This window comes from Thermobia domestica, chromosome 7 (assembly GCF_964235325.1).
Source record: "Thermobia domestica chromosome 7, izTheDome1.hap1.1, whole genome shotgun sequence".
Classification (NCBI taxonomy): Eukaryota; Metazoa; Arthropoda; class Insecta; order Zygentoma; family Lepismatidae; genus Thermobia; species Thermobia domestica.
The window spans coordinates 61,314,295-61,341,767 of NC_137460.1; the positions used below are offsets into that span (position 1 = coordinate 61,314,295).

Below are 27,473 nucleotides of genomic sequence, written 5' to 3' on the forward strand. Positions count from 1 at the left end.
TATGCAGATGATGTAAATTTGAAAGGACTGATAGAAGAACAATGGGAAAAAATGCAGAGGCCTTATTAAACGCTTACAGGGACATAAGTTTAGAAGTAAATTCAGAGCGGATCTTAATACTGCAAATTATGGATGCGTCAAAGTATCATAATACTTTCGACAAAGTGGACACTTACAAATATCTAAAATCAATATTAACAGACTAAAATCATATCCACGAAGAAATTGAATGTCGATGAAAACAGAGAATTCGTGTTATTATTCAGTTCAAAATCTTTTACCGTCGCGAATTCTGTCGACGAATTTGAAGGTTAAAATATATAAAACGATCATTATGCCTCTTGTCATTTATAATTAGAAAACATGTTCGCTTACTGTGAGCGAAGAACGTAGACTGAAAATATTTGAAAATAAAATCATGAGACGAATATTCGAATCCAAAAGCAACAAGAATGGGGGAATGGTGGAAACTTCATAACGAGGAGCTGCATAAGCTACACCATTAATCAAACATTGTTAGGGTCATCAAGTCTAGAAATCTCAGATGGGCAGATCAAGTAGCCAGTATGGAAGAAAGTAGCAACACTTTCAAAGTTTTAACTGGAAATCCAATCGGAAAATGACCATTAGGAAGACCTAGGCGCAGATGGGATGATAATATTAGACTGAATCTCGCAGAAACAGGAATACAAAGTATAAACTGGATCCAGTTGGCTAAGGACAAAAGTCAATGGATAGCTTTTGTGAACCTCCGGGTTCCATGGGCCATAGAGTTAGTCTAGTTAGTAAGATCGCCAAGGCAGGGGGGGGGGGCGGAGAAAATTACGACAATCCATTAGATCTTATACCTGTATATCCTAATGATTAATGATTGTACCTTTGGTGAAGCGAGATCCTGTGTGCAATTCCCTGTGGCGGCACAGAATTTCTCACAATGTGAGATACATTGGTAGCATCAGCTTACATTAAGAGATAGCGAACTCCGGCCTAGAAAGCCATAAATAATGACGGTAGGAACCGACGTTCTGATCACTTAGACTAGATCGGCTAAAGTTCTTCATGGAATATACACGACTAGAGAAGAATGCCCCAAATGCCTTGTGATAGTTAACACTTATTTAGAGTACAGGGAACCAAAATTCTGTAACATTTGTGTACCTTCTTGATTATTTTCCGTCCTATGCGAGTTTTCTTTTAAGTAATGGGGAGATTATATTTTCATCCTTAACTTGATTTTGAAAAATTCAACCACAAGGAAAATAGACTATAGTAGCCCCAAGTTACGTAATACACCACTTACTTCAATCCACGCAATAATCTCGGTAGTTGTAAATAACTGTATGTAAAATATTATATTAATGGAATTATATATTGGCATAGTATTAAGTTCATATCCAAGTAAAAAAAAAAACCTGCTAATGATGTATTGTTAATAAAATCTATAAAATAGGCTAATGTTACTACTCTATCTGCTTTCTCCGGTTCACTAGTGTTCAAAGTGAATACTAGTTACAGCAATCGTTATTATGGTATTTACCTTCATTTCATTCTTGCACCTATACTGTAACTCTGTAAATGCGCGGTAGACAGAGAAAAAAATGTGCTAGCTTTGACTATTCTGACTAAAGAACGTGACTTCCAACTCCTATTATCTGGAAGCATCCGGATAGTTAATCTGAGCGTTTTTCTCTTGTTTCTAACTCTTTTATAATTAATGCTGCAATCACCTTCTATTCGTGTTGGTTTCTAAAGGACGAAAATAAATTATTCCTAATTCAATTCGTGTATATTTTATATTTTTAATAAAGTTGATGATTTTCTTTCACTAGCGTATCGCTCGCTTTTTCTAAAAGCAACCTTCAATTAGTACTAAGACAAGTTTGCGAAATCGAATGTGTTACAATCAACATGGTTGGCTGAACGATGCATAGCCTGCACGAGTCACCGATTTTAATATTTAAAGCAAACTAGAAAGTTCTCTCGATAGGCGTACAGAATAGGGTTTTAGGAGCTCTCACGAAAACACGAGTAACGAGAAAATCGTTAGCGACTCACGACTAATCCAGAATAAAGCCCCTGGAGAGGCAAAGCCGTGCTTGTGGGAAATACTAAGGGAAAGAAAAACCATTTAAATAGGTCACCTTCTGAAACACCAGGGGCTTATTAACATCATTGAGGGGTACAATTGAGGGTAAGAATGCCAAGGGTCGGCCACGGTTAGAATTCATCAACCGGTTGCTCCAACTATTTGATCATCAAAAAGCTGATAGAAGATCGCGATGTTTTGAGAAGTGCTGGAAACCAATCCTGCCGCAACTTTTGACCATAAAGAGGCTGGCAGAAGTTCGCGATGCCTGTAGAGCACCTGCAAACCAGCGCCGTAACTTAGATTTTTTTTTTTTCTGGAGCGGCAAGCATTAATACGCGTATTTGGGCTACCTAGAAAAGTTATTTTTTCTAATTCTTGGGTCCCCTCTTTCCATCTTTCTCTTGCTCTTTATGGGCTCTCTGCAAGGTCTGCGGGGCAATTAATTACGCCCTTGGCCCCGTTCTATACATAACAAATTAGTTAAGGGGACAATATTGCCAAATCTCAGAGAAACACGAATAAATATTATTTGTAGGGCCCCTAATAATAATAATAATAATAATATATATATATATATATATATATATATATATATATATATATATATATATATATATATATATATATATATATATATATATATATATATTACTGAAATAGATCCGTAACTCATTTCTGTTTTATTTACCTTTTGTGTGTTGTTTCGTTTATGTAATGTACTGAACCTGTTTGATACTTCATTTATAATTTCATGTTTGTATCGTATATGAAGTAAAAAAAAATGTCTTAAAATATTCCCCCTCGAACGGCAGGTAGTTGCCCCCTGCTCCCCACAAGTTACGGCCTTCCTGCAAACCAATCTTCAGATCGATAACTCAAGAACAAGAACTAGAACAAGAAGAAGGCTTCTTGTATGGGGAACAACACATACTATACCATAGAGATCATTTATCGCAAAGTATACACATGGATATTATTGTTGGTATAGAAACTACAAAAAAATTAATAAAAACTTAAAGAATGTTTTATAAGGTAGAAGAGAAAGAATTTTATAAATAGAAACTCGTATAACTATACAATTATGTCTCTTAATATTCCGTTTCCATGCCAACATTAAAAGACTATTTCCCGATGTTATTATTATTATTATTATTATTATTATTATTATTATTATTATTATTATTATTATTATTATTATTATTATTATTATTATTATTATTATTATTATTATTATCTGTTTGAATGTATCAGAACTAGAGTTCCATAGATACTGTGTGAAGAAAGATCAATCACATCTGTCTTGACTCTTGTCCATGGGCATGATCTCGTTAACTCCACAAAAGGAAAGAAACAGCCATCATGTATATCCTATTGGACGTGAGATTCTTAATCACTGATTTTAAACTGCTATGGTAGGCAAAAATCTTCTAAGTTTACTAACAGTACTGAGACTGCAAGCTGAGCTCCTTTGTGGGTAATATGCTATGGTCAATATATGCGGAGATCCGAGCTCGATTTCCGGTGGAAGCCATTGTTTCGAATCGCAAGTTGTATAGATCCACTTTTTATATAACCTCGGTACTGAAAGAGAAGTTAAACTAGAGGTCTGTGGTTCAATCCCAGGGTATGTGTGTTCGCGGTAGATAACATTGTGTCCTGAGCTTTTCAAGATTCTCCCTCATTCTCATTTCACTCATTCTTTCATAACCGTGTACTTTTTTTATTCATCGGGGGCCGCGGTGGCTCAGTGGTAGAGCGTTCACCTCTGGTGCTAGGGGTCCCGGGTTCTATCCCAGCCCCCGCCAAGTGAACTTTGTGGTGGACAAACACCGTGTGCGTGGGTTTTCTCGGGGTTCTCCCGTTTCCTCCCACTTTCTTCATTCCACCATTTCATTCATTACTCATCTTCACCGTCTCCTTTAGCCTAACCGGCATAACCGTGGGACGTAAAACTCAAAGATTTCATTTCATTTCATATTTTTTTTATTCATCCTTCCCAATAATCTAAAAGTCGTTAATTAAAAGAAATTACCTTCATTTTCCCAATCCAAACAACCTACCAACACATAATACAGCTGGGAGGACGGTGGCTCAGTTACAGCGTGCTAACTTCTGGTGCATGGGGTCCCTGGTTCAATCCTCGAACAAATAAGTTTGTGCTGGACAATATCGTGTCCGTGGGTTTTTCTCTGGGTACTCCCTTTTTCTCCCACCTTTCATTCCACCAAATATTCCATAATCATTTATTTGTCTTAACCGTCCGTCTTCCTTACCCTATAGGGCATAATCGTGAGACGTTAAACTGAAGTGTTTCATTTAATTTTCATAGAATACAGCTGACACGTGCCTTGCTAATTGTGTGATTAGTATAATAAGGAACAAGGAATAATTCCGACATTTTTAAACATATTATTATGCTCGCACACATTATAATGGATAGTGACCCAAAAAAAATGAAAAATGAAATGAAATCTTTGAGTTTTACGTCCCACGATTATGCCGGTTAGGCTAAAAGAGACTGTGATTATGAGAAATGAATGAAATGAAGGAAGTGGAAGAACTCCGAGGAAACCCACGGTGTTTGTTCACCACAAAGTTCACTTGGCAGGGGCTGGAATCGAACCTGGGACCCCAAGCACCAGAGGTGAACGCTCTACTACTGAGCCACCGCGGCACACGGAAAATTATCCGAACTCTGGTTTAGAAAAAAATGGGATAAAAGTAAGTGTGCTGACCCACGTTACTCAACCAAAAGAGTAAAGCTTCCTGATTTCGATTCTCAGTGGAAGTTTTTGTGATTCGGATCCCATTTGAAGTTGCAGATACACGTCCCAAATCAAACCATTAGGGTGGCCATATTTCATAGCAGGTTGTAATCAAGGGTTCAAGTTTATGTATGTAGTGTACGTAGTATGTAGTATACTTCATTAGATTGCTTTGTGTTTTATGAAAAGATTTCGGTTCCATCTAGGTATGAAAAAAAAATCTTTAGTGTAACAAACATCCCTTGATACTGTCCTGCAGGCCTGTAGTTATTGGTTGGCAAGGGAAGGCTTAACCCTCTCATGAAACTTCACTACTCTACTTAAAGAAATATATGTTCAGAAATGAGATACCCGTGTTTGTATTTTTTTAAAAAAAAAAAAAACTTTAATTACTATTTATACGGTATGTATTACATCTTTATTATCCAAAATGAATTGATTTAGAACTTTGACCGCTCATAAATCGTGAACCGAAAGCCTGCATGACAATATATCCCACATTTATATAGCAGGTCAAAGTTTACTACCGTGCCAAGTTTGATTTCGATCGGATGAGTTCGGTTGAACTCGTACGATATTCGTATCTCTGAATTCTTTTTTAAAGGGAAAAAAAATCAAATGAAGAACAGAAGTAAGCAATCAAGAAATTCTTATAGTTTATTTCGTTGTAAACAAAATGAAATAAAAGTTTCGATTTGGTTGAGGGAAAGAATAATGAGCCCAACCTAAAATGTTCTGCAACAGATTTTCTTTCATCCTTCATTTGACTTATCCATGAAAAGACAATAATAAGGGCACTACATTTATCGTACTCGTCAGCGTACGGTATGGGGCAGTTGTGGGTATTGAACCCCCTGCTGAAATATTTTAAAACATTAAAAAATAATTAATATTTTAGTACAACAAACCATGTTACTCACTTTTTTCTAGAGTTAATGACACGTTAATTATTGACTACCATAATTTCCAATAAACTACACTTCTTGTATTTATTTATGCATTTTTGTATTTAGTATCTTACACGTTTAGATATGGGTTTTTGAAATCAGATGCTACCTATGTATGGGACTTTCATATTTCTAGACTAAGAAATCGTGACACTATATGAAAATTTACGTACTTGGATGGTTAGTTATGTACATAGCAGAATTAAGTATATAATAGTGATAGAGAGTAGATTATTTCTATAATTTTGGTGTTAATCACTAATAGAAGCAGTTTCTTTAAAAATGATATTAAGTAATGTTTTGAAAGATAATCGGGACAATTGGAGTCCTAAACAACTCCTCCAGGACAGGGTACAAATTACGTAAGTTTGGGACTCTCCCGGCTGGATCGAGACGTCTGCAAGCCCTACATATGTAGAATTATTGATCGTGTATAGTTGCCTTAATGTAATGTAAGCATAATAATATTATGAATGACGCATGAGGCGATTGAGATTAGAAAAAATAATTCAAATTTTAGCTTATATGGAGAAGTGTCAACACGTTGAAGAAACTTTAATGTTTACAAATTATTGGCATTCAAATCCAGACAGTGAATTTATATTTGTGTTTTGAAGATGTCATGGGCGTTGGCACCATATTGGAACCAATATTAACAACCAAATCATTTTTTTCTGGCCAGTGTTACAGGTAAAACATTAATGCATCTGATCCAGAAGATCAGTTGTCTTACCATTTCTAGGTTATTATTTCAGAATTAAAAGAGCGGTTTCCAGAAAAAAAAAATTACGAATATTGAAACATTTACTTCGAGCCGTTTAGGTAAAAATACATCTACCACTGAAATTAGGAAATGCACACAGCTCTACCAAGATATTTTTACCTTATCTTATAGCAACACTTTCTGAATTTGAACCGATTTGAACTGTAAAAGTTAAAGTGGAACGACACTGTGCAGACTAAAAGTCTTCAAAACAGTGGTGCAGTACAATCACACATTTTATCCCAATATGTGGAAATGTTGCAAATACTGGCTACTTTACCTGTACATATCCGGCAATACATTGTTAATTTAGGGATGATGGAAGCAGGGAATGTATATTGTATTGAAAATTTACAGTCATGGCAGCACCCATCCTAAATCATATTGCCTAAATAGTATTATATAACTTTTTTTCCAAAACCCTCTCGAATAAAATTTTACCGTACGCCACTGATCGCACTAGTTCACCAAACTCATCCGATATGAATCAAACTTGGCATAATTGTAGACCTAAACTTGTTCTATAAACTTATGAAATGTTATAGTCGGGCAGAACTTTGATTCCTTACTTATAAGTAGAATAAAAATCAAATCAACGGTGATTTTTTTTTTTTTTTTTTTTTTTTTTTTTGTTTTTACGACTATTCGTAACTTTCTACTACAGTAGATAACTTGATTGCCCTGTTATCGTGGAGATTTCTGGCCTTATTGATTTTGAAAATATTCTTTGCATTGCTGAACGAAGGATATATTCAATCATTTCTCGTTCTCAGAACTTCTGTTTCGTGTTTCCAGAAAGTGTTTTATTAAAAGCAGTATTTCATTTACCGATGCTTTTGCTAACTTAGCTGCTCCGGTATTTCCATTCTTTCTTTCTTTTCGCGAAAGTTCCAGATCATTTTGTCTTCTACAAAAATGAAATGAAATCAAATCTTTGTTTTACGTCCCACGCTTATGCCTTCTAGGCTAAAGGAGACAGTGGTGATGACAAATGAAAGAAATGGTGGAATGAAGAAAGTAGAAGGAAAAAGGAGAATCCCGAGAAAACCCAAGCACGGTGTTTGTCCACCATAAAGGTCACTTGGCGCGAGCTGGGCTCGAACCAGGGACCCCATTCAAGGGCGCCGATCCTGGGGGCTGAGGGGGCTCGGGCCCCCCAAAGTTGATGTGGGTCCCTCTTATTTTATTTAAGAATATACAATATTTGGCATAATTTGAATGCAATTTGTCTTAAAATCCTCATATATGCCTTCTGCATCTGAATGGGTCCCCAAATTTACAGAGAAATCGGCGCCCTTGACCCCATTCACCAGAGGTGAACGCTCTACCACTGAGTCACCGCGGCCCCTTTGTCTTTGCAGGTAGACATGCTTTATAGCCTATTCATTCATTTGATAAAAGACGTAGTGGTAGCTTCGTAGTAGAGCGCTCACCAATGGTGCATGGAATTCCTGGTTGGATCCCAGCTTCCACCAAGGTGGGCTTTGTGGTGGACAAACACCATGTGCGTGGGTTTACTCGGAGAGTTCCTCCGTTTTCTCCCACTTTCTTCATTCCATTATTTTCATCCATCTCATTATCACCGTCAGTGCATAAATGTGGGACACTAAACTTAAAAAAAAAAAAAAAAGAACTGAATTATGTATTCATTTTTCGGTTTTCAGAAGCTGCTAAAGTCACTTTGAACTGTGCTAGTTCTTATATGCGTTAAATTCTTTTTTTTTTCTACTTAGTTCATTAAGAAAATTTGTATTTTATAATAATACCATTTACTGTATGTGCTATATATATATATATATATATATATATATATATATATATATATATATATATATATATACCTGTATATGTATATATGAATGTACGAAGATGAACTCAAGGTATCATAATATCCCCATAAATTTCGTTCCCTCCCACTTTTGGTGTTAGTACTCTACCTACAGGACCGCTGTGCTACAAATCCAAAATACACGAATAATAAACGCAAGTAAACAAGTACTATACTAGGTAACAAAAGCATTTTATACTTTTTACTCTGGAAAAATGACTCACTACCAGCTTACATTGGAATTCTCACCAACATGTGTTAACTTGTTATCACTTTCGTGCCTAGAATCTAACTTCGATAAGAGAGTGTGAATGGTATTCAACAGTAGTTGTTTAAAAGGCTTACCTTATCCATGGAGTCGATAGTGAAATTGAGTTCCACTTTGGCCATGTGAAAGTCCACTTTGAATGGCGGAGGAAAGTCCGTATAGTTATCGTTGAGGGACTTACAGAGGAGAGATGAACCCGTCCAGAAGTCATTTCCCCAGAAGAAACCGGACGGTCTCCTACCACTAGAGTCCACCACTGCAATTAATAATAAAAGCAGATTAATGAATGAAATTCTTAAGTAACAGGAAGTTTTGAGATAGTTTCAACAGTTAAAAAAGGTGTAGACATATGAAAGTACAGTAAAATACCATGCAGATTTTCTACACCACCTGGTAGAAAGTTCTGTCTTTGTATGGTCGATTAATCGTCAAACTGTACTCAATATTTAAGAGGCCATATCACGGCGAAATTAAAATACCGCCAATTTTACAGTAATTATGTGATATCTTCAAATAGATAAAAGATAATCGAAAAGTGAAACAAGACCTCCCTAGACAATATTATTTTACATGAGATACCGTTATCACGACTCGCATATCTGCTTTTGATTTCCAGACATTTAGAAAATCGACATTTTTTTCGCGTTTCTAAAGGGCTGCAAACTGAAAGCTACTGGGTGACTCGTGATAACGATACCTCATGCAAAATAACATTGTCTATGGCGCTCTTGTTACATATTTCGACTATCTTTTATCTAGTTGAAGATATCACATAATTACTGTAAAATTAGCAGTATTTTAATTTCGCAGTGATTAGGCCTCTTAACATACGTGTGAGATATTTAAGTCAGTTTATAACAAGTCACTGTATCATATTATAAGACCCACTGTAAAATATTGCAGTTAAGTTACATCGAATTCACTGTAAAATATTTCAGTCTGGTTACAAGTCACTGTAATATGTCCCGGCAGGTTATCCATCCTATTTTTCAGAATATCTGCGGGTTCACTGACATTTTCCAGAAATTCTTGTGCAAATCGGCCACCCTTATTTACACACTAATTATCAAGCTTGAACAAAAGCCGACTTACAAAATAATGATAATAATAATAATAATACCATATAGCTGTGCCTACGTGTTTCCAAAGATAGGTGGACAATTAAAACCGATGAACAATTTAGTTCGCTAATAAGTTTTATTTCTCCATTAAATTTTGCAATTCTCTAAGAGCTTTAAGTTATGCTTATCTCTAACATGTTTTGTGGTTAATAGGTGTTCATATTATTCTACCTAGGTAATATCTCTAATAGATTTTAGGGTAATTTCTAACATGTTTATTTTTTGTTGTCTTTAGCATTTTATGGTTATCTCTAATGGGTCTTACTATTATCTCTAACACGTTTTTTTATTTATCTCTAGCGTTACCCAGAGACAAGATAGAGTTCTTCCAATAGGAACAGATAACTAATTGATTTGAAGTTTGGCGTTCTGTTCAGGATCAAGACTCTATGAGACGTGGACCTACAGTTTAATATGGGATTCGAATCCGATGAGATCCCATCAGAAATTCAAGTCGGGTCTCCCGCGCCGATGGCACGTACGCTAAACGAACCATGCAGCCACGAGGATTATACTTTTTGAGAAGACAAAACTTTCACGATACCTTTTCGAGTTGACATAGGCCCAAATCTCTTCTCGCGGACAGCACTAGTTGTATTTAACATTTTGTGAGCTAATGGGTTTCAGACTACTTCTAACAATCTTGTTGTTATTTTAATATATCTAATAGGTTTTATGGTTATATCTAATAAGTATTTCGGTTATCTGTAACATTTTAAGGTTACCTATGATAATTCTTTCTATCGTATCTAACATCATTTATGGTTATGTCTAACATGCTATTTCATTCCTCCTCGCTGGTTTAGTGGCTACTGCGTGCGCCTTTGGTGCACGGTGCTCAGAGTTTAATTCTTGGTGGAAGTGCATTGAAGCATTACAGTGGTTCTAGTCCCACCTTGAACTATAGATCCATGTCTTATATAGACTCGGTTCTGAAAGGTAACGCTAATCTCCAAGGAATAATCTAACATGGTATCTCTAATGGGTTTTATGGTTAGGTATACTTCTAATAGGTTATATTGTTATCTTTAATTGGTTTTATTGTATTCTCTAATAGCTTTTGTTCTACAATTCCGATAGATTTAGGAAAACTTAGTACAACAAGTGTTCTTTGAAATCACAAAAATCGAATAAGAAAAAGTATGATTTATAGTAAATCAACACAGAAAATAAACACTAAAAAAGTCAAAAAAAAAAAAAAAAAAAAAAGGAAATTGTTAACAACGTTGAGTACCTGTGCCATCTTTATTTTAAGTTCATTGATTTATGTGGAGAACTATTTTGCTGTTTTCTTTGAAATGAACTGGAATTTCTAATGATATTTCACTGATTTCTTCTTCAGGTATGGTTAATTAAATGTCCCTTGCTTTTTCAAAATAAATTATATAAAGGGTGTCCGAAAAGTCCCCGTACCCCTAGGTTTAAGTATCACACAGAACAATATAATCGTAATTTATTAGTTGTGATATTGGTGACATTGCTTTCATCGTCACAGACTGTTAACACTGTCTGATATTGCTCATCAGGATTACTTTAATAAACAAGTCCCAGGATGCTAAAATTTGGGCGTGGTTGTCCAACATCTTTATCCCAATTCGAAATGGCCTTCACGAAGTCCGGACCTTACAATAGAACACCAGACAACTCAAGTGTGACTGAATAATCAATTCACATATATCTCTCATGGTCGGCATTGGAAGAAAAATTTACTCGAAAATGTGGAGGAAGTCTTTCGAACGAGAACTAAGATACTCCGCAACATATCAAGGGGAACATGGAGACGCGTACATCTGTGTGTACTAACACGTTGGAGCACATACAAATCCACTGGATACAATGACTATACTGGTTTGATGGCTTGGGCTACCACTAACCTTTATAACATCAGTACATTATTATTATTATTATTATTATTATTATTATTATTATTATTATTATTATTATTATTATTATTATTATTATTATTATTATTATTGGAGTTTAGTTTGCACGTTATTATAAAATTTTCAAAATAAGAGAAAATGTTATAACACACATTCCTTTTATCAAGCACATAAATATGATTTTCTCTCCACTAGCAGGAATTACATATTATTTTATTAGTATTACGGAATAACGATCGTACATTTCTACCTTTTCTGTTCCATGAAGTAATCCTACATTTTGCTTTGGATAGAGGTAATCCTACTCACCAGAGAAAATGGAAGGTGATCGAGTAATAAAGGACACTGAAATAGGCAATTAGCCAATGAAGAAGCCTGAGTTTGTAAGAACATTGGCAACGAAACGCAAATAATGAAATAAGTATTTATAACAGCTATGCCAACTATCCCAAATTCCTGTAAAATACAAATTTTTTGTTGCGTTGACGCAAACCGCTGCCGAACGAGTCTCAAGATGTTCCAGACAATTCCCAGAGACCTCCAAAATGCCTCTTCACTCCTCGTGTAATTTCTTTTTGCTCTTCGCCTAAGAAACCGATTTCTCCAGAGGAAACTGCCGTTACCTGGCAGCCCGTTTGTACGCTGTGGTCGGTGGTGGAGCGAACGGGAATGCGCCGATACGATTCTCGCTGTGGTAGCTAGAGAATGATAACTGCTGCATTGTCATATCGAAGAAATCTTAAGATAGCGAGACAGATTGCGTGCGAAGACGTTAGTGGATCGTTCTGAATACGTACAGTTCTCAAAAACTTGTATCATTGAAAGAAGATACTAAAGTGTAAAATTATCAATATAATTTACTTTATATTAGAATAACTTTGTTTTGTAATATTCTAGGGCTACCGCCGGTAGGCCCAGTAGCCCACAAAATACGCCACTGACTGGATACAAGAAATGGCGTGGCTCAATGAAACCTTGACATAATCCATTTCCTCCTCATCACTGACTAAAAAGTTTATACTTGTAATAAAAGAAGGTTGTGAAATAATCACTAATCGGAGTTTCAATTCCTACGGTCAATCGCTCAAGCACCACTCTGTTACAATACCGATGGATCTGACATTTACGATATAAAATGGTAAAATGTTTGTCATGGGCCACATTACGATGAATTTCAATGTAATTATCACATATAACTATTTTCTTGTAGAATTACAGATACTTTGCAGTGGAAGATAAGATGAAATTTGAGTATTAAATCAAGGTAAAATACGCCAACGTAAAGAAAAAAATCTGTAAAATTCGACTTGTCTTGAAAGTCAAGTAGTAGGTCCTATTGCTGTTATTACAATTACAAATATCAATCTCCAGAAGTGCCTGAAGTTCTTTTTCACTTAGATATATTTATCTCACGGTGAAAAAGGAAGAATAACGGAGGCCTTGACATTAAAATATAGACAAATTCACCAGGATTCAGAAAATGCTGTCTAAACTGCACTGAACAGAATGGGCCCGTGGGTCAGAGTGGGTCATGGTGGGTCGGTGGATCGAAGTAGGTTACAGTGAGTAGTGCGTCGCGGTTGGTCACGTCCAGTTGACCCATGACCCACTCCATTTCTGCTGGATACATAGTTTGTATATGGAAATACTCAACTATTGTAAGTATTAAATAAAATAACTAAAATTACACTCACATTGCACTTTGTGAAACTCAAACCTAGAGGAGCGGAGAATTTTTGGTCATCCTGTATAAATAAATTTAATATTACTTTTTTTAAATATATATATATATATATATATATATATATATATATATATATATATATATATATATATATATATATATATAGATTATGAAATGTTTAAAATTAAATATAACAAAAATTTAATTTTCACAAGGTAAACGGCATTTAAATAGATATGAAGGGTAAATCAGTAAAATCAAGCGATTAAAATTCCAGTTTATGTCAAAGAAAACATAAAAAATGATTCGCCATAAAAATTAATGGGCTGAAAACAGAAGAAAGATCACGCATGTTTCTAACGTCATTAATTGAAATTTATTATGCTTCAGAGGGAAAATTACACACATAATTGGTTCTTATTACTCATATTATGTATATATCAAAGAAACAAGAAGAAAAAAGAAAAAGTGATCATGAAAGCATAATTGTAGACTTGGTGGGTCAAAGCTCTTTGCAAAAATAGAAATGAAAAACTCATCTTTTATTTGTTGATTATATAACTTTATGGCAGGAGTATGGGTGTGGATGATTGCATGCCACCTACTTAAGAATGGAAAGTTTGGAAAAGGATTCTCTGGTCATACGTAAGTGTGTAAGAGTTCATTTACATAAATAGTTATGAAACGTCAAAAGCCAAGCTCCAACTACATTCCAGTGGGTACAATGATGTTGCTTCTGAAACTTCGTTCGTGTTACTGGGTGAATGCAACTCGGTGAAATATCGTCTTTGATGTCGAAATATGCTTTGTTATTTACTACCCATTTAATTTTCTAGTAGTTTTAAGTGGCACTGGGTCAAAAATACAAAGAAAGTGATATATATATATATATATATATATATATATATATATATATATATATATATATATATATATATATATATATATATATATATATATATATATATAGTGTTCGAAGTGGAAAAAAGCAGAGGCGGTATCTAAATGCTGAAATGCAGTGAGGGTATGTTGTCTAAAGATTGCGTTTCTATTCTTATAATGGGGCCGCGGTGGCTCAGTGGTAGAGCGTTCACCTCTGGTGCTAGGGGTCCCGGGTTCGATCCCAGCCCCCACCAAGTGAACTTTGTGGTGGACAAACACCGGGTGCGTGGGTTTTCTCGGGGTTCTCCCGTTTCCTCCCACTTTCTTCATTCCACCATTTCATTCATTACTCATCATCACCGTCTCCTTTAGCCTAACCGGCATAATCGTGGGACGTGAAACTCAAAGATTTCATTTCATTTCTATTCTATTCTTATAATGACTGAAAACCATTGGAGAGCTTCTCTGTATTTATAAGAGGGGGAGGGAGGGACATGGAGAGACTTCGATCCCCCGCCAACAACTTTTTGAAAGAAAAAAAAATCCTCTTATGGTGTATTATAGAAAATTATACATGAAAATGCTTAAAAAAACAAGTTTTTATATTAACAATATCCTGGAAGAAAAGGAAACTCTCAGAACCCCCACTCGACTGAGGAGTATTCCAAACCCGCGGAAGATCTGCCCATGCTCAAAACACGACATGTATATGCATTAAGACAAGAAGACACACACACATACATAAGAAACAATTCAATATGGCACATCAAAATATAGACCAGATGAACTTCTTTGAAGACAAACATTTTAAAAACAAAAGGCAGGGAGAAAAATAACAAAAATGTTGGTGTTGTCAACTTAGAAATTACTTCTACATAAGAAATATAATCTTTTTACGTGCAAAGGTATATAAAAATTGATTGATTAAAGGTATTTAGCACCTACTCTCCAGTGACGATATATCTTGATCATTGAAAAACTAGAGGTGGTATGCCTTCATCACTGAAAAACCAGAGGCGGTATGGCATACCACCGCATACCGTGTCACTTCGACCTCTGACAAACTAAGCTATTTGTGGTGTTCTGACCACCTTCACACAAAAGGACATTTTACGTATTTAAAGCAAGTTAGTTTAGACAAGATTACATTTTTTTTAGACTTAGCTATGCTGAGCATCAGTACGAAGTATTCAAAAAGTATCGAACCCTTGCTTGGCAAAAATTCATTTATTGATTTGGAAATCCAAAACACTAATCCCCTTCAAAGTAGTGTCCCGCTATTCTTGGAAATACTTCTGGAACGCAGTTTTCGAAATAGTGAGCAACCGTGCCGTCGCATTCCGCTTGATGTCTTCTCTTGACTCAAATCGAGTCCCTTTTAGTAACATTTTCAGCTTGGGAAATAATCAGTTACGCGGAGCCACGTCAGGGGAGTAGGGAGCCTGACGACCAGGGCCGTGCCGTGGAAAATCAGCGCCCGGGGCAAGAGTATACGACGGCGCCCCCATACATATATCCCAAGCAATTTTTCCTATCTTTTTTCCTTTTTTCTCCCGAATTTTTCGCCCCCATTACTTCGGCGCCCGGGGCCGTCGGCTCGGTCCCCCCTTCACGGCACGGCCCTGCTGACGACACACAGGAATGTTGTGTTTAGCGATGAAAGCCTGAAATCAAATTTCACGAACACCCTCCTTTCCTCATGTCCAAATTCCCGTTCAAAATTGAATGTACCGATCCGATTGAATGGTTTCTGTTTCGGTATCGCCAAGCTTTTGCCAAAATTTGATACAATATGGCTGCTCAAGTTTTTCTGTAATTTTACAAAAAAAAAAAAAAAAAAAAAAAAAAAAAAACTGAAATCTCCCGACTTCTCACTACAAGTCTTTACTCGTTGACCGACTGCCAGCGACTGATGCTTTCTACTGACGGGAAAAAAATCACGACTGCGCATGAGTGTCCCCTCTACATCTACACTGAAGAAAGTGTCCCCCACGCTTCATTTGTTTACGCGGGAAAAAATAAGGTTCAATACTTTTTGAACATACCTCGTATAGCAGTATGGGAAGTCTTGCAGACCGGTTATATCCAATTGATTGTGAGTTTGTTTACAAGAATCACATATAACGGTAAGAGATAGCAAGAAGTGGTTTTCTGGAATATTTTCAGCACCCTAAGAATGTATTCTATCTCTTCTCTTAACATCTACTCGAACCGGAAGTTGCAGAAATCAACCACTTCGGTTTCAACATTAATCATCATAGATTAAAAAATGGGAAGAGATGAAGGGAAATAGCTTTCTAACGTGGATTTAGGTTTTCAAGAAGAAATTTCATATTGACATTTAGCCATCTATTCAAAACGGAAATTCTAAAAAAATACGATTTCCGGTTTCAATACTAATCATCATAATGAAGAAACGGTAATAGATAGCAAAAAACCATTTTTTTTTTTTTTTTGCATATTTCCCACAAACTTTCTTTTTATAAAATTTCTGTTGCATACAATATAACATAAACTTACAAGTGTGATTCTCAGACCAATACAAAGTTTTGTATGTAATTTGAGTTTGGGTAAATAGATGTCTTAAGATCTAGGCCGACAAAGAAAGAATTTTACCAAGTTTTAGGCAAGCTAAGTGGAAGCGGTTTAGGAATATTTAGTGCTTCAGGCAAGTAATGGTGTTTTGCAGAGCTCCAAACAAGCTAAGCGGGCAGAGAAATCGTAGAGCTTTAAGCAAGCTAAGTAGGCAAGAGACTTTAGATCTCTAGGCCAGTTAAGAGCCTTGACTTAAGTCAGATTCTTTTTAGAGTTTTAGGCAAGGTAAGAAAAAGAATTTGTCCAGTCAAAATTGATATCGATAAAGACCTTACGTGATGTTTTATATACTTTTTATACAGCAGTGGCGCTAGTGTCCCTTTGGCACATGACTTGATGATAACAGAAATTCTTGTCATTTCCTTTTTGTAGTATTTGTAGTAGGAGAGCAGGTGTTCTTTTCCTTTGTTTATAAATAAAAAGCATGTGTTGATGTCTATTGATTCATATAATATTATAAAATAATTGTACGAAATAGCGAAAAACTGCTCTTAGCGTGGGTTCAACGTCCACAGAACAAGTTTTATTTCCGACCTTATCTCCTTATTGTAACCGGAAGGTATGGCTCTGCTACTTCCGGTTTAAGTATTGTTTTAGCATAGTTTGGCAATCTACTATACTTTCCCAATGTGAAACGAAATTTTTTGATACATTCACGAAATTCTTAGATGGCTATTGTGAGACATGTTGCTGGAATATTATTAAACATTTTCTCTCAGAGTAGCATATCCATCACAATCTCCGGATTATTAAGTAAATAATATTATTTCGTTTCTTTGAAGTTTAACTCCCTTTTCCATTCATCAAGAAGTGAGTCTATTATTTGACTTGGATCTCAATATCCACGGGAGTCGAACCAAAGGCAAAACCGCTGAAGAAGCACTTGAATTTAACATTCGAATGATCTCCATGACTAGCCTATCGTATAATTTCTCAACGTAGCTTTACGGAAGGACCAAAATGCGAGGTGCCGCACAGTCAGAAAAAGCTTTCTCTAACTCCAGTGGTGCCAATCCGTGAGGAAAATATCTGATTTCGTGGTCAGATAGAGATAATGGAATTTCCATCAGAATGGGGAATATATTTGGATTATTTCACCCATGCATCATAAAGTATTAATTTCAGTTGGTGTTAAATTTTAGCGTCCCTTTACAGCACCCAGGCTATATGACACGAGGACCAACAATTTAAGGTGGAATCCAAACCAAACCACCATGTGTCCCACCGAAACTCGAACACGGAATCACGTGCACCAAGAAAGCACGCAGTAGCCACTAGGTCAGGAGGGAGGACTAATTCTTAACTTCAAAAACATTGATAAAATTATGGTGCTTTTCGATGTTTCGCTGCTAGAGAACACACTCGCAGATGACGTAGTTGTTTGAGCTAGAAAAGATTAAATCTTCCATAACGTAATGTAGGGTCGGAAAGTATGAGATGATTAATCAAACCGTGAAATCGTGTTAATTGTTCAAACTTTGTTACCAGAAGATAGAAAGACTATTTTCGTTTCATACTATAAAGATTACAGTACATTTTCAAACGATAGAAACCTATTATGGCATATAGTGTCATTTATGGAAGAAATACATATCAGTTTCAACTGCCTAGCTGAGCCAGTACAGTGGAGGTAGTTATTTAAATCGATCGCTGTAAATTGAACTGGCGTACTGCATGACAATGCTTCAGTTCTCACGGTTGTTGTTGCCAAGCTTGTAGTTATAGATCTCGATTGTATGTTTGGGTGCCAAAACTCCTCGAAGTCACAGTATTTCAGCTGTAGCTTAAATGTGAGATCCGAACCACATGAGCTCCCCGGGATTCGAACCCAAGTCTCTCACACCAAAGGCGCGTACGCGGAAGGTATCGGCCAGGGCCTGCTCAGTAAATACTACCCTAGCATTTGCCTGGTAGAACTGAGGAAAATCCTAGAAAACCCCAATCAGCATGATCGGGAGCGAGAATCGAACCCACGATCTCCCGAATGCTAAGTCAACGCTCTACCACTTGAGCTATTTATGGTAAGTAATAAGGACGTTGTGAACAGTACGAATTATTGTGCTTGTTTCCCTATTTTCGTCAAAAGTAAATTCAAGAACTTTTTTTCTCTCTCTATCTGAAAGCACTAAGCTTAGTAACAAAACCAAGGTTGCTTTTTATCAAACACAGGTGAAAACAGTACGTGTTTTGACAGAGTTAAATAATGTGAAGGGTTGATAATATTTTATCTCTCTGCCCATTTCTTTATTTCGTGACTGTATCCCTTTTCTTTGCTGAATTCATAAGCCATACACAACAAATGAAGGATAAAATCAGTAGGAATTTTATATATATATATATATATATATATATATATATATATATATATATATATATATATATATATATATAAATTAAATTTATTTCAGACTCCAGGCCCCAACGAGTCTTGGACTCACTTTAAGGGGCAATACAGTTACATTGCTTATACATATTGAAATACAAAATTAAATTGCTGATACATAATATACATACACAAGAATAAAAGTAATGCAATATCTGTTGAATTTATCCTTCCATTTACTTGCTACTTTTTTAAATGCTGTTCCTTATATAATTACACTTCATATACTTAGTTTCTGCCATAATAGCTCTCTTATCCGTTTTTTTGAATAAAGATTTTGATTTCAACTGTTTGTATTCCGTTGGAATTTTATTGAAGGATTTTATGAGATAGTTCTTAATCCCTCCTGTTCCGTATGTTTTTGAAGAATTAGATTCCGCATGTATTTGTTCTTTATGTCTTGTCTCATAATTATGAAAGTGACTATTTCTATTTACTATTATATTATGATGTATATTATTATTCATAACATTAAACTTATAATACATAGTTAATTCTTTAGCTAAATAATCTATTGGTATAGACGTGCTATAGGTATTTACATTTGGGTTTAAGCGTGGTAGATTGTAGAGGGTACGTAATGCCCTATTTTGCAAAATTTGTAGTGGATGCAGTGCGTTTTTGTTCGAATGTCCCCATAATATGTTCATGTAAGTTAGATGAGAGTGTACATAAGCATAATAGATATTTTTTTAAGATTCGGCGATAATATATTTCTAAATCTATTAAGCACTCCTATCTTACTGGTAAGATTTTTTTACACAAAAATTTTATGTATGGTCCCCGTTCAAGATGCTGATTAATTATTCCTAGGTATTTAGTTTCAGTGACTCTTCTTATTTGTTGACCTTGCAAATAAATATTTATATTATGGTCTACATGTATATCTGTTTTCTTGTGAAAACTGTGAAGGAATGGAGAGAAATGTCTCTTAGCAGATACAAGCAAAACTGAACAACTAATTATCGACTACAGCGCCATCAAAATATTATCGATTACAGCGCCTCAGAAGACAGTGTGCGCCAATGCGGTACTTTTCAAATTGTAGTCCGAAATCCACGCCAAAAATCTGAGGGAATCGAATTATCCATGGTTGGAATTTTGAATGTCAATCGTCGTTCGACGATTTAGGCTGCAGTGACGCTAAATCAGAATTCATACAAAACTTGAATCGCACAGACTTTCATGAACTAAATAAAGTAATTCATATTCAAGATGCGCTTATATTACTTTCGTCCTATTCGTACAAGTAATCGTCTATGAACATTTATTATTTTTCTTATTAAGATTTTGGGTCGTTTATAGTAATAACCAGCTATGTTAACCTTTAGAACCGGTCATAAGTAGTCGATTTATCTGTAATATGTTAAATGAATACTGGCGCATGCAAGGTGTTTCGGACTTTTAATTCTCCTTTATAAGGGAAGAATAAACATTTACTATATTAGGATACACTCACCAGACAAAACATATGACTACCAGCTACTTTTTTGGGCTGAAGTAACATTAAGAAGCACGGGGCTCAGCAGAGCTGCTCGTCAGACAATGACAGGAATCGGACTCGATCAAGCAATGTAATGTTTATGCGTGGAATTGAGAAGGCCGGTAATGTATCAGTTTGATTGGGACAACATTTTTCGAGCGAATATATCAGAAACAGCGCAACTTGTCAGGTGTTCGCGAGCTACTGTGGTTAATGTACTCCAAACGTGGGAAAAGGACAATAAAATCACCACCAAACCACACGAATCCTTATTAAAAATGTAGGATGTGATCACCTGTCAAGGTTGGAACACCAGGATAGGGTGCAAACTGTGGCACAATTAACAGCAGATTTTAACAATGGACAAAACACGAATGTGTCTGAGAAGAAAGCTTACCACACACTGTTACGTACGTATGGAGCTCCGCAGCCGAATTCGCACACGTGAATCAATGTTAACCGCACGTCATGGTCACTTACGACATGGACTGCCGAGGAATGACACAACGTAACATGGTCCGGTGAATTACGATACTGACTTCATTACATCGATGACCTGGTCAAAATCCGTCGTCTTTCAGGGGAACAGTTACTAGAGATATGCACAATAGAACGACAACAGCCCGGTTGTGGGTCCATTATGATTCCGGGAACATTCACATGGTCATCCATGGGCCTGGTAGTGCGTATGTAGGACACCATAATACTGTAGTTTTGTGCTATCGACAGGTCATTCCTGATCATGTACAATGATTCATATTGGTCATAATTTCAGCTGCCAAAGGCATCTTTCAGCAAGATAACGTCCCTTGTCACAAGGCCAACGTTGGGCTGCAGTGTTTCGAGACTCACAATGGCGAATCCGAGTACTTCGGAAATTATAAGATTTAAGTGATTTGTATGTGCATATGTGGTGTACTATACTTCCACCCACCTACCAAAGTCTCATTGCTTCCATACCAAACGTCATTGCTGCTGTCCTATGAGTCAAACGTGGGTGTGCCAGATATTAGATAGATGGTTATAATGTTTTGGGTGCTCATTCTATACATGCAAAAAAATCAAATGTCTCTTTAAAGGAAAATCGTACTTGAAACGCCCCTGATGAAATTCTCCGGACGCCACTGTCACAAAATAAACACAAATTGCTTTTTTTTCCCTCAAGACGAATTGTGTTTAGCAAAATGCGTACATAGCGTATAATAAATATTCTCTCTTGTTACGAAATAATATAATTAATTGCTATATAAATTGTCATTATAAAGCATTATTGTTTTAATAATATGTTAGCTTTTTCCCTGCCAAGTCACCTTTAAAAATTATAACATCCAGATTACTTCTATACGAAAGAAAATGATTAAGAAAAAAAAGATTTCGATTATTATGGGTGCTGAAAACACCCGTAAGCTACAACATATGATTGCACAATAATGTAACAACCTGAATAAGGATTACTTATTCTTAAAAAGAAATTACACCACAAACAAGCAAAAGATGAAAGTTTACAACGAAGAAAAAGAAGAAGAAGTCAAATAGCTGCGCTTACGGATTCTGTATTGCGTATTCATGTTTAACAACAAACTAACAAAGCAAAAGAAGAACAAAAAAAAAAAGTAACTTTTCACCTTTCACTTTCGGAAAACACCATACGAGTAAAGCAGGTTTTTTTCTGGTTTCGGTGGAATGTATGTATGTATATATATGTGTTCAAGCCATTTCCAGACTTAACGACCTTCATATAGATGAATCAAGGGGGACATCTCCGGAACTTAAAAAATTAACTCTATACAATTCATATAGGGTGTGTCAAATAAACGAGAACTTTAATACATGTTATATATATGAAAGATTTTTTTTAAATACAATACAAAAGTAGGTTAGTTGGTTTAAGAAAGTTTTTTTTTTTTTAATATAGTACGATTTATACATATCAGATTGTCATGATGGAGACATATTACTTCCCCTAACTTTTTTAAAACTTCTTTTTTTGCTCAAATATGTTATTAATACAGGCCGGATGATGATGAAAGAGAATCGACAATCAGGTAAGTACAGTAAGCAGCTTCCTGTTCAAGGATTTACGAACGTGTAGGATGACACAATTTTCTCTTTCCTTATTCTTTTTTTTTTTTTAATAGAGAATTTGTGTGAGGATACCAAAAAAAAGTAATTTCGGTATTCATTGCTAGAAATAGTATATAGCCTACATACTTCCTCACACTTGTTCTTTATCTGCTACTTCGAAGCAAATGGTACAACTTTTACCCCATGAATTTTAATTATTTGACAAAGAATCATGTTCTCTCTTCGTGACGTATGCACACGTATGTTAAGATGTGCTGCCCCAAAGACAGGTTCTATTTTCTTTGCTAATGGTATATACAATGTAAAAAAAATCGTGAATAAATTTTTTAAAAAATGTGACAATCGATTTGCTAAGATGTAAGTTTTAATCAGTTTATCTAGTTCAAATTGTAAAACAAGCACACCATTTTCTGTATGCAATTTTGAAGCAAAATTACACTCATGAGCAATTGAATTACAAACACCTGACTAGTAGCATGTACCACCCCCTTGTGTCCAGATATCACTGACGATGCGGCCTTGCATGGACTCCACAAGACACCAGAAACATTGAGGAGTCATACTGGTCTATAATCGCTGCACAGATTCCTACAATCCACAAAAATTGGCCGGAACAGGATCCAAGGTAGGTACAAGGCTCTTAACAGCATCCTAGATGTGATTAATGAAATTGATACCGAGGCTTCTCGGTATCCATTCATTCATTTTCACATCTGTCGAGAGCTTATCAAACCAGTTAGCAACAATTCGGGAGGAATGGGCTGGATCATTGTCTTGCTGCAGGTATAGAACACTAACAGTGTGCTGGAGGCGAACAAAGGGATAAACATGATCTGCCAACAGGTTGTAGCGTTCGCCCATAGAAGACGTTGTTAGACATACCAGGAGTACCATTTCATTCCACATGAATATTTCCCATACAAGATAATACCACCAGCGGCCTGAACTGTACGCTGCTTTCAAGAAGGATTCATTGTATCATGTGGCTCACGACGCACTCGTATCCGGCCATCGGCGTGTACCAACTTGCACCTCGACTTATCTTGCCAGCGTCCTTTTACCATGCTTCAAGCGTCCGAAGGCTGTATTACTTTGTTCATGTTAGTCGTTGTGCTATGTGCTGGAATCCCTTCAGGAATTCTTGCTTTTCTGTACGCCATGGCAGAGGGGTGCAGTGGCTCAGTGATAGAGCGTTCACCTCCGGTGCTTGAGGTCCCTGGTTCGATCCCAGCTTGCGCCGTGTGGACCTTGTGTTGGACAAACACCGTGCTCGTGAGTTTTCTCGAGGTTCTCCCGTTTCCTCCCACTTTCTTCATTCCACCATTTCATTCATTTCTCACCACCACCTTCTCCTTTAACCTAACCTACATAACGGTGGGACGTAAAACTTAAAGATTTCATTTCATTTCATTTCATGTACGCCATGGCAAGAAAACAATTGAGGATGGTATAGCTGCTTACACGTCGTTGATGTCCAGCATTGAATCGAATTCACAAGTGATTTGGTGCACTCAGACCCGTCTATCCGCTCCCTTCAATTCCCGGCTGGAGCTCATGTGGTTCGGATTCCACGTTAATCAGTAGGTCCATGTCTCATATAGCCTCGCTGATGAGCGGGACGTTAAACTCAAAATCAACTCAACCCGTCTATCCGCTCTTATGTCTGACAATGAGCTAACTGACGGCGACCCCTGTCATCAATGTGTCTTACACTACAACAGTTGACCCTGGCGGCGGTGGTTTTGCCTGAACCCACATACTTACGGTACACCATTATAGGATGGATTTTGGAGATTAATGCTTGCACGACTTCAGAGACGAAGTGGAACATATCAACAATCTGGTCGCAATTAAATACACTGAGATCTCGTGTCTTACTCATCCTGTAATCAACTGTTACTCATTCAGTTCGTACGAGATCTGACATCCTCGCTGCAACATGCAACGCCTTTTTATTACGTTCACTGGGCCAAGCGCAGTGTCATTTCCTCAGAACGGTAGCTGTCTGTAATTTGATTGTTCATGAGTATATTTTTACTACAAATTATTTATTCGCTTATTTACAACCTGAAATATCTGTTTTTCGTATAGGAAGAATATTGTTTATGCAAAATCGTTGAACGTAAAGAAATATACAAAGATGAGCGATGACTTTGGCCAGCTTACATCCCTATTCTTTGCACGGGAAGAATAAGATTATTGCAAAAGAATCCATAAATGTAAATGGCATGCAACCTGAAACACATGGAAAACAGTTGGGTTGCCTACTTTACAGGTAATGTGGCAATATTTTAGTTTCCAATCCCGCCTGGAATTGAAAATCGAGGAATCGGCTTCATACGCGATTTTACAAGTCTTTACCTCATTAACCACACACTTATCGTCTTACTAGTATCATTCATGAAGAGCTTAATGAATATATATATATCAGTATGAACATCATCTCAATAGCTGGCATGGTTCTCGCACATCATTTTTTTAACTTTACAAATTAAGTGACTTTTCTCCATTTCTTCGACAACTACATGAGTTGAGAAAAAGACTCATATCTTCTTCGTTTGGAGTATTGAGTTGATTTTGAATTTAAAGTCTCTTTCAGCAGCGAGGCTATATAAGACTGGACCTACTGATTAACGTGGAATCCGAACCACATGAGCTCCCGCCGGGAATCGAAGCCGGGTCCCCCACGCCAAAGGCGTGTTCGCTAACCGCTTAGCCACGAAGGAGCTCTCGTTTGGAGTATTGCACTGCATGTGCCAAGAACATGGTCAATACTTTAAAGCTATGGAAAAAGACTGGAAGGTTTCTAAATGTGGGTGTGAAGAAGAATAAGAATGGAGGAAACCATCTGGGTCGAACGAAAAACGAATGGGAGTGTGTTACAAATGTTGGGTCAGAAAAGGGCAATTTCAAGGTGTAAATGAAAAGAGGAAGATAAATCACTGGTTGAGAAAGAATTGTATTATGAGGGACTTGCTAGAGAGTATGATGACAGGAAACAGAGGGAGGGGAACGAGGTTACAGTTGATAGACGGTATTAAAACAGACAATTTGTACGGGAAAACAAAGAACTTAACTGCAGACCGTGAAGCGTGGAAGCTTCTCAGTTACAGCAAGTGACCTGCCAATAATGGCAGAATACATATGATGATGATGATACTGTCCTTTGTGGAGCTGAATAACAACTATTAATAACCGTATGTTTCATTTTGTTGTTGTTGTTGTTGTTGTTTAACCTAATACTGTTAGAGCATTTAATGTATATAACTCAATATTTAGTAAGAAACCTAATCACTAGACTCGCACATGGAACTATTTTACTATAAATCATGTATCACATTGGCCAATTAGACATTTTTTTTTTTTACCGTTTTAAGAATAGGTCCAAAAATAGAATATTTCTTATACACCGATAAACAAAATTTGTTTATTTCAATTTCAATAAGTTTTTTTTTTCGATTCTATACTATTTGATGTCTTCCTTGTTTCCTTATAGCATATAACAGCATTCTATTGAATACCGTATAGTTCAGTGACTCAGTAAACTACACTTTGGATACAATCGTTACCGTTTCATAGTACGTAGGCTTAAGCTTTTCTCTGGACAAATGTGATATAGACATTCCCAGATGAGCATGCTATTCTACATTTAGTTACGAATTGATACCTGCATGTTTGTTCACTCATAAAATACTACTTATATCCTTATATCCTTACTAATATATATATAAAAAACATATGTGTGTGTATCTGTGATCAGATTTTCGCAAACAGAAAGGCGTCTCCTAGAGTCACCAAGTTTTGTACATAAATGAATCTTTATCAGGATATTCATTAACTCTCATTCAGTTGAATGTCCAAATGTAAAGCACTTATCAGTCGATACTGTTCGTCAAGCTGAACAAGATAACATATATGAAAGTAAATTTTCCTGTGTAGTTTTCAGGAAAATCGAAAGACGTACTGTTGCGGCGCTCAAAAAATGTGTCTTAGTTGCCAGTAATTACACTTATTATTTTGCTGGAAGACATTACACGGTGCGTTCATAAAGTTTCAAGACTGGTCTCAAAATAACAAATGTATTACACATTTTTGTACAGCAAACTGAAAGTCTTTGAAATATGACCCTTGGGCATCAACACACCGCTACCAGCATGTTTTCCATTGTTCATAGGCCCCTGAAAGTCATCGCGCGCAAGGCTGTGAAGAGAACTCGTCAAAGCCGCGTGGACTGCTGGAATCGTGTGGAATCGCTTCCCTTTCAGGTCTTGGCAACACTGTCGCATCCATCCTATAGCCCTGACCTCGCTCCCAGTGACTTTGTTTTGTTTCCCCGAATCAAGAAAGACCTGAAAAGGAAGCGATTCCACAAGATTCCAGCTGTCCAGGCGGCTTCGACGAGGTCTCTTCACAGCCTTGGCCACGATGACTTTCAGGGAGCCTATGAACAATGGAAAACACGCTGGTAGATGTGTGTTGATGCCTAAGGGTCATATTTCAAAGACTTAGTTCGCTGTACGAAAATGTGTAATACTGAACGCAGCCTGTGTTTATTTATTAACACTGTATATATAGAAATATAGGTTAGGCTGTTAAATAGCAGATTGCGTTGTTGTTTGTCTTTTCTTGATGACAAAAGTTTTTTTTGTTTTTTTTTTAATTTTTAAATATCGTTTAAATGTTTATACCCGTTATGA

The 27,473-nt window shown here is 36.4% G+C and overlaps 1 protein-coding gene across 1 annotated transcript in view; it reads right to left on the reverse strand.

Annotated features, from left to right (window-relative positions):
* LOC145690157 (nose resistant to fluoxetine protein 6-like) overlaps nucleotides 1-27,473 on the reverse strand; it is a 206,308-nt gene that overhangs the window by 96,643 nt on the left and 82,192 nt on the right. Inside the window, exon 2 of the mRNA XM_081764768.1 lies at nucleotides 8,738-8,916. Coding sequence (XP_081620894.1) covers nucleotides 8,738-8,916 — 179 coding nt within the window. The remainder of the gene's footprint in view (nucleotides 1-8,737; nucleotides 8,917-27,473) is intronic.